Source organism: Galleria mellonella, unplaced genomic scaffold (genome assembly GCF_026898425.1).
Source record: "Galleria mellonella isolate WM207_F2 unplaced genomic scaffold, CSIRO_AGI_GalMel_v1 utg90, whole genome shotgun sequence".
Classification (NCBI taxonomy): domain Eukaryota; kingdom Metazoa; phylum Arthropoda; class Insecta; order Lepidoptera; family Pyralidae; genus Galleria; species Galleria mellonella.
Window position 1 is genome coordinate 2,000,781 of NW_026442172.1, and position 17,727 is coordinate 2,018,507.

Consider the following 17,727-nt stretch of genomic DNA (forward strand, 5'->3'; position numbering starts at 1 on the left):
GTGTGTGGAATATTACACACTGAATATGAAAGAGAGATGCGGAAAATGGAACGAAAAGTTTTTATTTCTACCTCAGTGGTTTGAAAACTTATGTATACATTTGTAGATTGACAGCTTTTAACATATTTAATGCGGAAATATGTGAAGATGGTGTTTGTAATAAATTAAATTGCCTAGGATAATAAGCTGAATTAATTAGGGCTCGTGACCTTATATTTACTATAAACATCATATTTACTTTATTAGCCTTACAAAAAAAAATTCAAAATTAGATGGAATGAACAAAGAATATATAAATTTGAAAAGGAAAGGCGTTTGGATATTTGGCTTGTTTACTAGAATGTATTAGACAATATTTGACCCATAAATAAATAGGTCGTATGCTCAATTGACCTTTTTAATTTAAATTACTTTTTTTTATAAAACATTAATATTTGTACTCGAGTAATGTTAGGAAATTGGCTGTGTGGTCTCGACATAGAATAGGTCCTTCCTTTCCCGTGGGTGTCGTAAGAGGCGACTAAGGGAGAGCGAAAGATGAGCAGCAGCGTCCCTCTTAAAACATCTCCAAACTCTAACTGCGGTTGCCAATCCGCCTGCCAAGTGTGGTAACTACTAGCAAAACTCCCCAAGGGGAATACTTATATTCACCAGTGAATAGTTAAAGACTGATATAATGATGATAATGAAAAATTATCTTTATGAGGCCTCTTCCCACTCGTGTTTCTGCTGTGAATCAGCTGTGATTGCATGAGTGTATTTTGGTCTGAAAGTAGTCTATGGTGCTTTACATGTCTATAGGCGACGGTTGCCATTTTCCATCAGATAGTTTGTTTTTTATTCTAAGTATGATAAAAAATAATAATAAAGAGATTAGTATAATTTACCTGCTTGGGCACTTCGAGGCTGCTTTGCGTCTTCATGTCGGCGGGTGTGGGCGTGCGAGACCGTTTGAATGTGGTGCGCAGGCGCTGCATGGCGGCCGGGGCGGGCTGTGCGCGCGCTCCTCATGTCGCGGGCAGGCCCCCGCCCCGCCGCCGCCGTCCGCGCCCCTTGCGCACCACACCCTCACCACTATTGTGATAATATCAAATACATATCATTTATCAAAGATTAAGAAAAAAATACAAAAACAATTAATTACCACTGCCACGAAACATTTTTTGCATATTACTCTTGTGTAAAAGTCTTCATCGCGGGATTGTAAGCTGAAAATTTTTTCGACGCCGTTCAAGGCTGTGTCGCGAGACAATATTGCGCGACTGTCAAACTGTTTTAAAACGTAAGTGAAGAGGATATAAATAATTATAATACAGTCTCACGATAGTTGTTACAACCTATACTCACGTATACTCACCTATTTATTTTTCAACCATTTTTATGAAATTTTGAAATATATTTCATATTAAACTTATTTGCCCTATTCATTAATTATAAAATGTTTATACAATAAAGACAGTGTAACAAAATATGTATTAATTATTATTTATTAATATTATTTATTAATAAATATTTTAAGTAGTATCATGTAGTTACTCACGTACAGGTAAGTCCCATTAAGAACATAAACAGTGAATTGTTTTTCTTCCAAGTTTCATAGAATTGGCATAATTAATATTGGCATAGTTAGTAAATACATGAATGAAGTATCCTCTAAAACCAAGAGACTAACCAGGATAGCATGTGTAGGCGTTGTCCTTTCTAAGAACTCATTGCTTCCCTTAGAAAGTTAATTAAATTCTAGCGTCATCTTCATATTTATTGTAGAAAATTTGCAGTGGTTGTTAGATTAAGTGGTCAGTTATGGTCCCCATTTTCCAAGGAGAAATTCATAATAGTGTAAATATAGATAGATAATGTCGAACATCTCTAATAATTCTATCTTATACGAGCAGAGATTTCTATATATATTTTAAGTTACATACAACATTTTCGATTCGATTAATAGAAAAGTGGTCAAAAGTTACGAGCGGATTCATAAACTTTGTAATGTACTACATATATACGAATATCTTGCATTACTGGCAACATTAGGTGGTTTCGCAAGTTATGAATTCCATTCCGCATGAAAAGTATTTCATATCATATTATTCGTCTACTGTTGTACAAATACACGATGTTTAGTATAAAATAAGTAAATATACATTTTATTATTTATACTTCTTTACTTTAATGTATACTTTTATCCGACATACACCAATGAGCAATTTTCACGCCAAAGAGTTTTCGTGGACACATCTCATTTTTATATTCATAATTTATCATATTCAAATGTCAAATGATATATATATATATATATATATATATATATATATATATATATATATATATATATATATATATATATATATATATATATATATATAAATTTTGATCAATAACAATTTCTTACTGTGCAAGAAAAATGGTACGTTTAAATAAGTATACGACCAGTACAGTAGCAAACTCAAAGAATTGTAAAGTTGTGAGAATCAATTCAAAATTGACGATGTAATCGAATAATATAGATATCTGTAATTATAGTTTACATATAATGAGTCAGAGTGTACCTTTTGTATGACATCACTAGACAGCATTGGTATCAACCACCCACAGTAATTTAGTACCTGTGTGTAAACATGATATACGTTGCTCTGTCACTAATTCGGCATCTTTATTGCAGACGTCCCACGTCAAAGTAATTGTAGCAATGCATGTTTGCTTATAATCATAAAGCTTTATAAGCGCTTGTACGGTAACAATAATACAGAAATAATGTAGGAAGGCAGTAATTATTTGCGTAAATTATTATAATGGTATAAAAAGTAAATCATAAACCACTGATAGTCCGATTTAAAAATACTTCTATGGAACGTTGCAGTATGTTATTTGTAAACCCAGGATACAAAAAAATAAAGATAGTTAAAAACCATCCTGTTAAACCAGTCTTCAAATAAAAACTGTATAAAATTGGTCTGTTTACCACGGAGCTACGATGCTACAGAATATCTACAGGCAAATATACGAAAACACAGACAAAATTTCAAAACTTAAAATTTTTATTTTATCTATCATTTTGTCTTTTCCACCATCATCATACTCTAGTCCTTTGATCATGGACTCTTACTTTTATATATATTATGACGACATGGTTACCATTTTACCATTAATTGATTTTTTCATTAATCCATTCGTGTTTAATAGTTGTGTTTGCATAACTGTGTTTCGGTTTTGAGTATTGTTATGTACAGAGGAATAACACCTGAGTCCTCAGGAATGGCAATGCATGGGGGGTATCATGGGCGAAACAGTATGTCCATGGTACTGCTCATTTCTATAGGCGCCGGTTAACACTTTCCATCAGGTGGGCCGTCAGCTTGTTTGCCATTCTAAGTTGTATAAAAAAAATTCAACTATATTTACTTTATTAGCCTTACCAAAAAAAAAAAAAAATTCGAAATAAGATGTCTTGGAATGTACAAAGAATATATAAATTTGAAAAGAAAATCTGTTGGGATGTTTAGCTATGTTTTAGTTGAACGGGTTTGACAATATTTAACTCATAAATGGGCCATATGTTCAATCGGTTTTAATACCTTTTTTTTTTCTCCATTAATATTTGCTTGAGTATTGTTATAATTGTGGATCTGCATAGAATAGGCAATTCTTTCCGTGGGTGTCCAAGCGTGGCAGGGCAAAAAATGAGCTGCAACGCTTAAAACCTCTCCAAAGTAACTGTGGTGAATCTGCCAAGCGTGGCAGCTACTGGCAAAACCTTCAGTAGTGAATACCTATACCTTCAGTAGTGAAAACCTGTTTTATCATCAGACCCTAGTCTGTTCTCAATAAATTGCTTATCAAGCCCAATTCTATGACCCGAATAATATACGTATGCTGTACATCATGAAAGGATATGTATAATCCGCTAAACATCAGGTGTCAAGACTACTATACTACTATACTAAGACATCAATACAAGAAATAAAAACAAATTGAATGTTCCTTGTTATCGCCTTAGAAAAGTCAGTACATCTTTCATGGAGAACTGTATACGTTTTTATAATAAACTTCCAGATGACGTTTTACATTTAAATGAAAGAAAATTTAAGACATATATAAAAAGGACTCTCTGTACAAAAGCATATTATAAATTAAATGACTATTTAAATGACAAAACTGCATGGATTTGAATTTTGTATTAATGTGAATTGTATTGTAAATGTAATTATTGTATTTTTTCTTAAATCAATATTATTTTCTATAGTAATTATTATAATTATAGATTGACGTATCATAAGTATCTGTAACAGATGTATATGAATAAAGATGATTGATTGATTGATTGATACTATTATTGAAAATATTGCAATGTTTAAAACTGTATTATTAAATAAATTGGGTCATTTAAAATTGGAATCCTTGATAGGTTATTTTATGCTTTTAAGACGCACAAAAATACTTATTTCTTAGCATACAAACCCTCAATTCCGACCATAGCAACAAATATTGTTGAAAAAATACTTGCTCACAGCCGACTTCACGTTATTGACATTATGATAACGTAGGTAAGTAAACATGTACAGAAGAATAATAAAGTATATCTATGAGCACATTGTTTATGAATTTATGGAAGACGACTGTCGACTGAAATATCTTGGCCTAAATGGACAAAGATATTTTTGTACCAATGTCATGTATAAATCAAATCCACATATAAAAGCATGGTAGATACTTCTAACATGTTTTGACGTCATTGATCGTGGTGACGTCACAACCCCGTGGTGCCGGCTACATTTGATCTTATACACTACGCATACAAAATGTGGGCTATTTTACGATCAAAGTGCGGACTTCGTACGGAAAATGTGTACTTTAATCCTAACATAGGACCCTACTTTTTTACTAATACCACTTAACATTACCTAGATATATATAGTTTTTCAGTAGAACTGTATGGGAAAAATCGAGTTTTAGTAAAATATCAATTCACAGAAATGTTCTATAAATGAAATGTCAGAAATCGAAAACAATTAAGCGATTGGACATCAGAAGATTGTTTGATGGTCGGGACAATTATTCGATTATATTTTATTTGATTATATTTTAAGTTCTATTGAAACAGAATATAATCTATTGAAAAATAATATTATAAATGTTATAATGAGTACATTTGTTTATTACTTCATTGTGGCATTTGTCAAGAAATTTTGCTTATTTTAACAAACACACATAATAGGTACTTATTTGAAGAAAAGCATAGGCTACTTTTTATTCCGGTCAATTAATATGGTCCGGTCAAGTGGGCGAAGTCACAAGCACAGCTTGTACGTGACATATTAATATAGTAAGTGGGTTGGTAGAGATTTTTTATTTTATTTAAAACCTCTGTACTTCTACACTTAGATGGTAAAATAATAAGATAAAACAAGAACAGAGAGTTAATAAAACATATTCGTAATGAGAAAGCTGGCTTGTTTTTTATTTAATTAAATTATTTATACACATCTTTTTCGTTATTATCATCATTAAGACCGTAAACAAGTTTAGGGATTAAAATATTTTTATAGAAATCGAATATAATTAAAAAAAAAGCCTTCAAAAATATACTAAATTTATTTTGCGCCTTCTCTTCTAGTTCTGTTTGTAGTCGCTATCCTACCTATGATGATTTTGTAATGAATAACTTTAATAGTAATCATACACTTGGATTTTATATTATATCAGCCGTTAACTGTTCACTACTGGGGAAGAAGGGATTGTTAATAATGCGGATTATCAGTTCCATTGCTAATAATATATCCTAACAGGTCGACCTTCCCGTGGTCTCCCCTGGAAACCGTCGTGCTGAATGCCAAGTGTATTTATCACGATGGGCTAACGGACCTGTCCTTTCATCCTCACCTATCATCTATCACTGGTGCCCCGCCAGCGTATACCGTTAGCGCAGCCTACCGTTACCATTCCATTATCATCTATTAAAAAAAAACTGTTCACTGCTGAATATAGGCCTTCCTAGGGAGTACGGTCTATGGGGAGTTTTTCCAGTAGTGGCTACGCTTGACAGACAAGTCGGTAGTCACAGTTAGGCTTTAGTGATGTTTTAAGAGGGACGCTGCTGCCTATCTACAACACCCATGCGATAGGAGGGGGTGGCTCATTCTATACAGGGACTACACGGCGACTCTTTGCTTGACTTGTATTAGTTTTACAAATAAAAATACATACATTTATAGATAGTAAAATTTAGGGCTCTATCTTATAATAAACAATGATAAAAAAAGCAATAACACATTCTCACGTTTATCCTTAATTACATTTTAGGCCCTTCTTATAGCTATTTATATCGTTACTAAAACTTTATTTACTCTCAAATTCCTCTCAGAAGACGCTCTGATAGCCCCATTTCAAAGATTTTAGATTTATAATTATAGTGATACACTGAGTCGTTGTTAAATTACAGTCAAGTTAGTTTACAGTTTGTTTGACATCAAATTAACAGTTAAAGTTTTGTGAATGAATGAAAACAAATTCTATTATCGTGCCAGTTTCCGGTAAGTTCTATAAAGGAATTTTGAGAAATGACTACTGCATATAGTGAGTTTATTGATAAAGGAAAAACGTTAAGGATAAAAATTGTTTTATAATTTAAACTTCGGTAATAATACCTCTACATATAATATCTTTAAATAGTATAACACATTAGCAATTAATTCTGGATTTGCACAGGTAGATAGTGCGGGGTTTATTATTTTCTTTTGAATAAAATACAGCCCATGTTATTTGTTAATAATGTAGCTCTCAGCTATAGATAAAAGAACTTTTAAAGTAGTTTCAGAGAAACTATGTATTACAAACAAAAAAATCTAATCTTTCACCTTTATAACGTTAGTGTAGAAAGTCGCTATCTACGTCTGTTTATTAGTTACTTTTTTTAAACCACGCAACCGAATTTGATACATGTTTTACGTTTATTTACATTTTTACCGAGAGTTTTATTCATATAATTCGGACATATTGTTTGACAGAAATAAAAAACAGTAGTTAATGTCCTTCTCTATCTCAAATAGTACATATATATCAAATTTTAATAAGATTGGTTGAGCAGTTAAGGCATCGAAAGATAACAAACATAATTATTTCAGGTTATATCTTAACATAGTGCGTAGGATTGTTTATGCACTTACTAACGCAGTCGAAGCCACGAGATACAAATAGTTTATAATATTAGTAAGAATTCTAATTCTATTTTTGTATAAGTGGATAATTTCCCACTATACAGAGCCGGAACCGGTAGCTATAAACTTAATAATAAAAAATAATACAATCAGACGGATTTCGACTACCCATACCCAACAGTAGAACTGAAATAAAGGATACGCTACGACTTTGGTGTTGTATGCAAATGAACGTTTTATACAAAATGCCGTCGAAATGTCAATATTTACCTTCTCATATATAAACGAATTTCCAAAGTTAATAGATAAAGTTGACGACCCGCACCGCTTGGCGAAATGAATAAGTTGGCAAAGAGCACATTGTACTAGGTGCATTGTATACAAGGATTCCTACTGCAAAACAAAGAACGTAAGCATAGTATTAATAAAATCATCTCTACAAATACTTAACATCACAATTGTCAAATTGTCACTGACAACCACGAATCTGAATTCGAATGACTTTGTGATATTTGCTTCTCAACTTACTTAAAAAATAAAGAGATTCTCAATTCGATTGTATTTTTTTAATGTTTGTTATTTCATAACTCGTTTAGTTATAAACCGATATAGAATTAATTCATCAGATAAAAAGTGTTTTTTTAAAGTACTAGTTGTATTGTTTTGAAATCATAAAATTTTGGTGATTTGCTATAATAGAAGTAGTTTTTTGTGGATCACAATTTTTCTATACATCATTATATATAAAAGCAAAATACCACGAATCACAACTAATCTCGAAAGGAGGAACATATAGGTAACGTTAGAACTTGAAATTTTGAACAAAGTTTTCTCGTATGACGTAATTTATTAGCCTATTACGTAGGCGTTCACTAAGTAAGAGTTTTTGGAAACGTTAACGGGAGTACGAGGAAATAGATAATTTTTAATTACATAAGGATCTTAGAAAATTACATAAAGAGTAATTAGATTGTTACAATCATCATATTGTATGTTCGCGATCATGTTTCGAGCAACAAAATAATGCTCTTAAAACATTCGTAAACTAAAATACCTACTATTAACATGTTTATAAACATAATTTAAAAGAATGAGGTTGTATGGCAAGCACATAGATTCAATTTCTTGATCAAACTATACATCTTATAGAGTACCATACCTAAATAATAATAAACATCAATAGCAAGTAGATTCTCAATAGTATCATAAAAAAATAATGGAAACGTATATAAACGTACGTCTTTCAATTTCTGCTTCCGTGTCTTTTACAATTTGAATAAGTATGGTTACGTTCAGATATCATGTTCAGGCTGCACTCGTAAAAAATGATGTTACAAAAATAATTTGCGTATAAAGTTCCAGAAAAAAAGGTAGGTAATACAGAAAGTGTAGGTAGATATATACGAATATATATATGGTATATACTTCTTTTAAAAAAAAAAACGTGACCCATGCTAATCCTGTTATAATACTTGCACGACTTTACTAATCTGAATTCCAAATATTATTTATTTATACAATCTGTATTGTATAAATATTAACTGGATTTACATCCAGTATAATTTGAAGTTTATTTGAGTGGTTCTGTTTTATTAATGTTGACTTCACGAAGCGAGCAGAATGAGAAGGAGTGCTGACGCAACATCCAAAGAAGGACCTTTGCTTCTAAAGAATTCAGTCTTGTCATAGCGAGATTTAATCTTAGAAGTTAAATTAGTTTTTAAATGAATAAATTCACAACAAATTATAAACCATAATAACAATATTATGGCTTATAATTATATCTTTATGAACATATGTTTACGTAGTAATACAAATAAATATTCCAGACATACGTTCAGAGGGCCAAACTAGCCGTTTTATTCATAGTACTCCTTTCATTTTATTAAAAAAAACAACTTTGTTTTCTTGTGCCAGGAATATATTTCCCATATTGTTGAAAACAATACGTTTATAGTTACAAAATTCAAAGAGAATCTTCATTAATTTTAGTAACTTAATAAATCTCAATAGTCATTCACTTAAAATTAACCGGTAATACCATTTACATTAATTAATCCGACTAAGAGACCCAAACCGAAATTAAATCTAATTATATCCGGGCGACTTATTAAAAAAGTTACTAAAGTCCGTTTCAATAAAACATAATGAAGATGCAAACAAACGAATAATGGATCTGGCCATGAGACAGTCTGCTGATATTCAATAGTAGTATAAATAAAAAACCGATTAAATGACTAAAACTTAATTTCGAGAGTGTTCCTGTAACAACTTCATCAAAACTCACCTTTGCATTAAGTCTTATTGAAACAAACTGTATAAGTACCGTAAAGTACCGCAAAATGAATAAGATTGTGGAAAGTACTACTAATAAAATAAAATTGTAACTAGATAATGTCTGTGCATAGGAGAAACTTGCAAAAAATTTATATGATCTTAATAAAATCAGTAGAGGCCAAGACAAGAATAATTCTAGCATCACGCAAAAACTACTACACGAAATTGGATACATTTTTCACAGTTGTATTATTATATTGTTGGCATATTTTATCTTGATACACCATCTAAATATGTTCTATGCTATTTGTTTTGCTACTTCTGAAATCATCCGTACGATGTAGCGAGTATAAATAAAGCTAGTAAATAAATAAATGTAGAAATCGAATGTATTCCTCTTTATGAAGTTAGAAATTGAATATTTTTATTATAAAATATTTTTTGCCAATCCGCGTGCCAAACGTGGTAACTACTGACAAAACTTCCTTTATAAAGAAAGCTTATGTTCAACATTGGAAAGTTACCGGCTGATATAATAAAATATAATAATTATAAAATAAGCATAGAAAAGTTAAAATTTTACAATCAGTGATAGTAAACTAAACACGAACGCACTTATTGTCTAAACAAGAGACGACAAATCTCTTTCTAACGACTCTAACTAGGATTATAATAACGACTATATAACGTTAAAATTAAATATCTACTGAGGCATTGACTAACGAGAACATAATGCCTCACTTTAAAATAATAGTGGAAAAATATTAGCTAATAGCAAATCCCCACATAACATCGCGTGTCATTATTCAGCTAGCCAGGGTACGATGTGACCTCATTTCAATGCCCGACGTGTAATTATTAATTACATACAGTATGTTTATACAGTCAGCGATAAGAGTGCGTTAATCCAGAATTACTAAATTATTATCGTATAATATTTTAATCCGACTAATATTATTAATGTGGATGTTTGTTACTCAATCACGCTAAAACGGCTGAACGAATTTGAATGAAATTTATTACTCTTATTAATTTGGAACTTAATACATAAGATATTTTATATATTGATTCACGCGAACAAAGATGCGGATGCGCTATTAAAATTAAAATAAAGCTGATAATAAAAACCTGTAATACTAATAAATGATACAACAAATTACTGAACGTTCGTATTTTCTTAAAAAGTAACATCTGTAACCCGTTCAGATTTTTGGCGGTAAAACAAACATTTCCCTACGTTGTATAATTTGGCTCGCTAATGTTTGTCTATACAACCTTCCATTGTAGCCTCAGGAAGGTTTTTTACAATACCACAGCGGATAATAAATACAAACAGAAAATTGTCTCTCAACAAAAAAATTTTAATGTTAACAATAAAATTTTATTACGTATATAAATAATAATAAATGTATTTCTTTGTGTAATTTATTTGCTTTGTCCTCTTTTGATCTATTAGTTGTAGCATAATTAATAAAGAACAGGCCAGGTGCGAGTTATACTCACACACCGAGGGTGTATATTTCACGCTCTTGTATTTTTATAAATATGATATAAAATGACCTTTACTGTATTGCTCATACGAAATAGACACCTAATTGTTATTATTATTTAAACTATAATTTTCAATTTCTTGTTTTGAAACTATATACGTTTTTGAAGGTTTTTTTAATTATTTAAAAAACCCTGCTAGTTAGAAAAATTGATTCATTTTTCCTGTAATATTCAGATATACGTTCCTTATGGCAGTCTACGGAGGGGTTCTTATGTTCTACAGTGGATAGTTAACGGCTGATGAGAGCCAATAATAGATATATAAAATTATTCCAAATTTTATGTCAATAGCATTAGTAGTTGTTGAGATATAATATAACAGACGGACGGAGGAGCGTACGGATGAACGGACAAACTCGCACCAGAACGATTAAAGCAATCGTTTTTGGTATGAAAACCTTAAAATAGTATTCATTGCATTATTAACTACTCTATACAGCTGACCTCACCCCTTCATTATGACTCAAATATGACGGATCGAAAAAAATAACGCACTGCGCTCGGTATATGTACACACACACACACACACACACATTACACATGTGTAGACGTAATCTGTTTATGTAACAGTGACGGTCATAAATCACACCGTTTTTAAGCGTCTTCTCAATTCTTTTTTTTTTCATACTCTCTTCTGTAATCGGTAGCATTTCCTCCCATATTCGTCCCGTATTAATTTTGTGACGAAAAAAGACGCCGATTCTTTTGCGGAGCAAAACCGATTTATTGCGATTGACTTCTGCTATCTACTTGTAGACACGCAATTTCGCGTTCTAAATAGAGGTAATTAGAATAGCAATTGAAGTCGTCTGCCCTTTCCTCTTTCGTTTTCTACTGAACTACTTAAGTATTACATAATAACAAACTGTACTTAATTATCTGATAAGTAACACCAATTTGTAACTTATCGTAGAACGAATTCTACTAATATTATTTTTATTAATTAGTACAAATTTGTAACGGTGTTTAAATGAGTTGAAAGGATTTAATTACTATACCGAGAAACAATACCTATCCTCGTATAACACGATACATTTTATTGTAATTCATGCGGGCAAAATTGTGAGTCACAGTTACTTCATTAATAATACAAAGCGAATCATTAAATCTTTTTTTATGTATAGATATTAAAATACAATAGCTCAACGAAACCTAAACGTATTCATGAATGTATAATGGCTAAAATTATAATTTTTGAATTTCTTACGGTGCTTCATCAAACTTACGGATTGTCGTGGACAAAGGAACGCCGTCTTTTTACTTTAGCACGAAAACTTAAAGTGAGTAACAAAGGGCCGAAATAAATATTCACGAGGCGTTTATTAGCACACTTCCCTAAGTCAACATAGTCGAAAGCTTTTCTTTTTCTCACTGAATAAATGTTAAATTAAGTAGATTAGATGAATAAATATACCCATTAGTAAAATGTATATTATTTTTCTTTGACTTCCATTTTCATAGGTAATATCTACCTACATATTAAATTATACAAGAGCGGTGGGTTATATATACAAATATATAGTTACAATATCTATATATTAACCAAATAGTGGATATATTAAACTATTCTATATCGAAATAAAGAATCCCATCGAAATAAATATAGATGTACAACGGGTACGGGCGATATCGGAATAGGTGATGACTTTTTTCAGCCCTCCAAAAGAAGCTAATATTTATTTATTTAATTAAACTTTAATGCATAGTAAAATTTTATGTACATTTGGCGGACATAATACCGGATAGTGTTCTATACCAGTCAACCGTTAGGCAAACCGAGAAATAAATAGGCGGTGCATTATTGAATAGAGGAAAAATATAATAAAACTATAATTACACTTATATAAACATACACATAATATATTAAATCAATAAATACATAAACTATAACTGTATAAAACAATTACTTATATTAGAAGAGTAAATAGCAATCTATGACTTTAACCAGCAAGATTAAATTTAAAGTGAAAGTGATTTTTCTAAAACATATGCGCAATTTGTGTTTAAAAGCTAATTTGCTTAGGGTATATCTTATATCAAGTGGGAGTGTGTTCCATTGTTTAATAGCATGAACAGTGAAGAAATATGAAATGAAGCCAGTACGATGAGTAGGGATGTGAAGAAAAAGATTCCTGCGTGGTGGAAGACAACGATTGGTAATGTTATAATGGTTAATATTATATATAGATATCGGAGCGACACTAATGTTACCCATGCCTATTATACAGCTTTCAACATTAAACAAGGCCAATTAATCATAACGCCCTCAAAATTTTTCACGGAATCGTTTAGGTTCTATTAGGTAATCCCCGAACGCGTCTATATATGAGTTAACATACAATATAAATTAATTGGTCTACGAAAAAATACAGTCGATGATAGTGGGTGTTGAAATATTAAACATGTAGGTATTGATTAATTGAATGTTGATACAAAGCGCAAACAAAAAGTGGAAAAAATCCGTAAAAAACGAGTACGCAGTTCTTTGCAAAGTTGTACCGGAATAAGCGAAATGTGAGTATAGTAAATATTATAGTCACTTCAAACACAAGTATTAAATCCTTCTTTTGATCGGCGATTCAAATATATTAAGTGTTGCAGGAAGTCGCTGGATGCAAGTGGCATTGGATCGTACTTTGTGGCGAAATATAAGAGAAGCTTATCTTCAATGGTGAACTACGGATGGATTGTATTGATTATTAAATAATACAAAGTACGGTAATAGTGAACATAAAGATTTTTACCACCGGGTCGTGAAAGGTTGGACCGGACATTGAACGGAACGCCAGTTACGGAAGCTAGATGCCAGAGTCCGGATGCTGGGTACCACTTGAAAGGGTTTATTTTATAAAATAGGCAATATCGACCTGTCAATATTCAAATATAATTAAAGGATTTTGCGCATCCGTAATAGAGTTTTAATAGCTGATATATTTTAATATCTTATAATAATATTTGATAGCTATTAAATTAATGAAACGTAAAATAGATTTAAATTTTTTGTAGAAGATTTATGTAAAAAATGTCAACCTATGATGGGCCGTATGGACTCGGCATAGAATGCCTCCCCCCTCCCCCTTCCTTTCTAGTGGGTATCGTAAGAGGCAACTAAGGAAGGACGAGGGACGGGCAGAAGCGTACCTCTTAAAACATCTTTAAAGCTTAACTGCAATTGCCAATCCGCTTGCCAACTGTGGTGTGTGGTGTGATCAGCAATGGATAGTTAAAAGCTGATATGATGATGATGTTGGACTTTTAATAAATAACGGCTCAAAAAATATAAATGCTATTATAGAAAGTCATATTTTTAATTATCGTTCAGAAATTTTTAAATTAATTTATTTGCTTAAATTTCTTCTTCTAGACCGATGATATCTATATTAACTGTTAGAAGTCGCCATTTTGTTTTGTTGCGGTGCAAAATCTGGATAAGCTTGCATGATCCTTGCAGTTTCAATTAAAATGGCTTTTTTATATACTTTCATATTAATTCCGTATTAGTTTTATAAGCGATTGAAGTCACTGGTGCTAGTTTTACAATATAACTATGAAGTTAATATGTAACCGTCAATACTTAATATGATATAATGATATACATAACATAGCAGTCGAAAGTTGATTTTACTTAAGTAAAGAAGAATATGGCCATTGTAGAGTATCCATCATGGATGAGTGCTCGTGACAGTGAGGACTTCGTTGATTCGCCTTTCACTTTAATTTTTTCAGCCTTTGAACAGGGTCCGACATAAATGAGGGCAGATATCGAGTGCGCGAGAAGTGGCTTGGCTCGTTCGATGGTAAGTGATTAATGGTTGTTAACTACATCTACCAAATATTTATAAACTGACTATAGTCAACATTACAGCTATTTTATAAATAAAATACAAGTTTAAGGTAAGTTGTAACTACTGTTATTATGATATAAATAATAATAATAAGTTATAACGGAGCGATGTACCCGATACACGTATCCGTATCGGTGAATATCCAAGAAAAACAATCTGAGGGCCTACCATGAAATGTTTTCCGAAATTTCGGAGCCAAACGAAACAGAAATTTGATGTTAAAATTAAAAAATACATGCAAATCGTTTAGAAATATTAAAAATATTAAAATATTGTTCCTGTGGACTTTTATGATAGGATGTATAAGAATGAAATGTTAAACTCCATTTATTGCTCCGATTTTGGTATAAACAAAAACACGAAATTGAGTCCGAAATTTCGGAATTTCATTTCATGGTAGACCCACTGTTTTGTATTCGTATCCCCGTTACTCTTTAGTACATATTTTACCTTATTAAATGTCATTACATGTATGAAATTCTAACTACAGATAGTTGTTTACAGTCTCAATATATCTTTATAATTACACTTCTAAACTTCTTGTAGATTTTGTTTTCTACTTTAATTACTCTAAACAAGTAAACTGTGCCGTTCTATTCCCAAACTTTGAAGAACACTTACGCAGTTGCAAGTCAAAATATGTCATGGCACAGATTATATAATACTGGTCACGTCAATAACACAAAGCGTTAACTGTTGTTTCATGATTGGAAAGAGATTGTTTTGGGTTTTGCAATATGTTAGCAATATGTTGCCCTCCAAGCGGTCCCCTTTAGAAACTATGGTGGTTAAACATCATCACGATAAACCTGACCTGTTTTCATGTTTACTTACTACTCTTACTTACTGTAATATATTGATAGCGCAAGCTTGGTAACTATAATATTCTCATTCACTAAAAAAATATCTTCCATTTAAAAATATCACTAACTGTGCAAAAAAGTAGAGATCTGTATCCGTAATTATGGATCTCATCATATCATATCAACTTTTAACTGTCCACTGCTCAACATAAACATCCCCCTATGGAGGTTTTGCCCATAGTTACCACGCTTGGCAGGCGGATTGGCAACTGCAGTAAGTCTTTGAAGATGATTTAAAAGGGACGCTGCTGCCTATTTTTTACCCTTCTTTACTCGCCTCTTACGACACCCACGGGAAAGGAAGGGGTGGCCTATTCTATGTCTAGGACCACACGGTAAATTTATTTATTTACGGATCTAGGCTACAAAAATTGTTACAATACTACAGGGACACGAATTTTTCAAAAGCGGAAATATATTTGAGGTGAAATTGGAAACGAAGTACGAGTAGACTAACATAAGTGAATAATGAATGCGTCCACGTAAAATATACGAGTAGTCACAATGCACGGCACGCTTTGGTCACGGGACAATCTAAATAGTCGATCACCCATTTTCAGCTGAGAGAAAAATGTCCATTGCAACACTTATTCACCCTAACCGTCGTTGATACGATACCTTTTAAAAAGTAACGTTGGAAATAAAACATTACTTCCAAAGGTTTATAGAAAGCTCAAGTTTTTTTTTTTTTTGAATGGCTATAGAGTTTCTATTTTCAAAAGACCTTTTAGATATCGTATTTATATGGTTTAAGTGTGATTGGGTGTGATCCTTTTCAGAGCACACAAAGACATGTACCTATTATATAAACTCCTCAATCTTTGATCAAATGAGAGTATAGACATAGTTACGAGTCTAGCTGCGTATCAGTTTGCCGTTATTGTGTAACATTAATTTTTTTATCTTTTAAGGTTTTTGCAAAATAATATACGTATCTATTTCGTTAAATATGACGAAATTCCTAATTAAAACAATCTTGTAATATTTAAACTAAGTTTTTGTTGACAAACGTAACGATCAATTTACTGAGGATCGTGGAAACCACATGATTTAAAATCAAAGGGTATAGATTAAAGGGACCTTATTTAAACTTTCCGGTTCCATAGAAGCTATTGAATAAACCAAAACAAAAGGCTGCAATTCATACTTAGACAACGCTTTTAACATAAACATTCTTATTTATGCATATGTTACTCCAATGCTAAACCAATTCACATGATTCCTTTTAAATTCCAATATTTTATATCTATGTTTTAAATGAAAGAAACCTTATTAAAAACTGTGATGGGTTCAAATAAAGGTCGCTTGCATTCGAGAACAATTTCTCCCAATCAGTTGTTTTTCGAACTAAATATAGGTACAACCGTTTTATTTCACTTGCTAACTTCTTGGGCTAAATCGATCGCTTAGGCTGGTCTGCGGTTATATTCATTTCGGATTTTATCACGTAGCAAATGCCAAGCGTTGTTCTCTCCATACTATGCTGGGCGTATGCCATGCCTACTTGAAAATACTCACCGGTTTACTCATTGTCAAACTCGTATATTTAAACTTGAGATATTTGAAAAGTAAATCCTTCAGAACCTAAAACTTGGCTTTTTCATAAATATGATTTTTTCACTTACTCCACCAATTATATTATCTTTTTTTTTTAAATGAACTTAATTCCGTTACTTAATATCTACTTATAATTTTTTACAAAACACGATAAATCGTCATTTTTATACGCTGCTGAAGACAAATGGGAATAGGCTGTTTATGGGCCTGCAAGCTCCTTTATTGGCCTTATTACTACTTCTCATCACGTGAGATTGAGATCAATCGCGAGACCCTAATAAATAATAAAGAGAATTACGGACCCACGATTATCGGTTCATATATAGAGAATTGGGATATGATAACATACCTATTGCCACAAATAATTTTGCTATCTATACAGATACATAGATAGATTACATACTTATAATAAAGAGTCATCTTATTGTAGTAATTTTATGTAATTCACATACACGTACAAAAGATTATTTCCATGAAAAT

At 31.7% G+C, this 17,727-nt stretch overlaps 1 protein-coding gene across 5 annotated transcripts in view; it reads right to left on the reverse strand.

The window, feature by feature from the left end:
* LOC113523305 (eye-specific diacylglycerol kinase) overlaps positions 1 to 17,727 on the reverse strand; it is a 198,511-nt gene that overhangs the window by 135,749 nt on the left and 45,035 nt on the right. For 4 of the 5 annotated variants that reach the window (XM_026909215.3, XM_031907653.2, XM_031907654.2 and 1 more), the window contains exon 2: positions 888 to 1,074. The exons of the other annotated variant lie outside the window; for it this stretch is intronic. In XM_026909215.3, coding sequence (XP_026765016.1) covers positions 888 to 977 — 90 coding nt within the window. In that variant the 5' untranslated portion in view covers positions 978 to 1,074. The remainder of the gene's footprint in view (positions 1 to 887; positions 1,075 to 17,727) is intronic. 5 annotated transcript variants of the gene reach the window in all.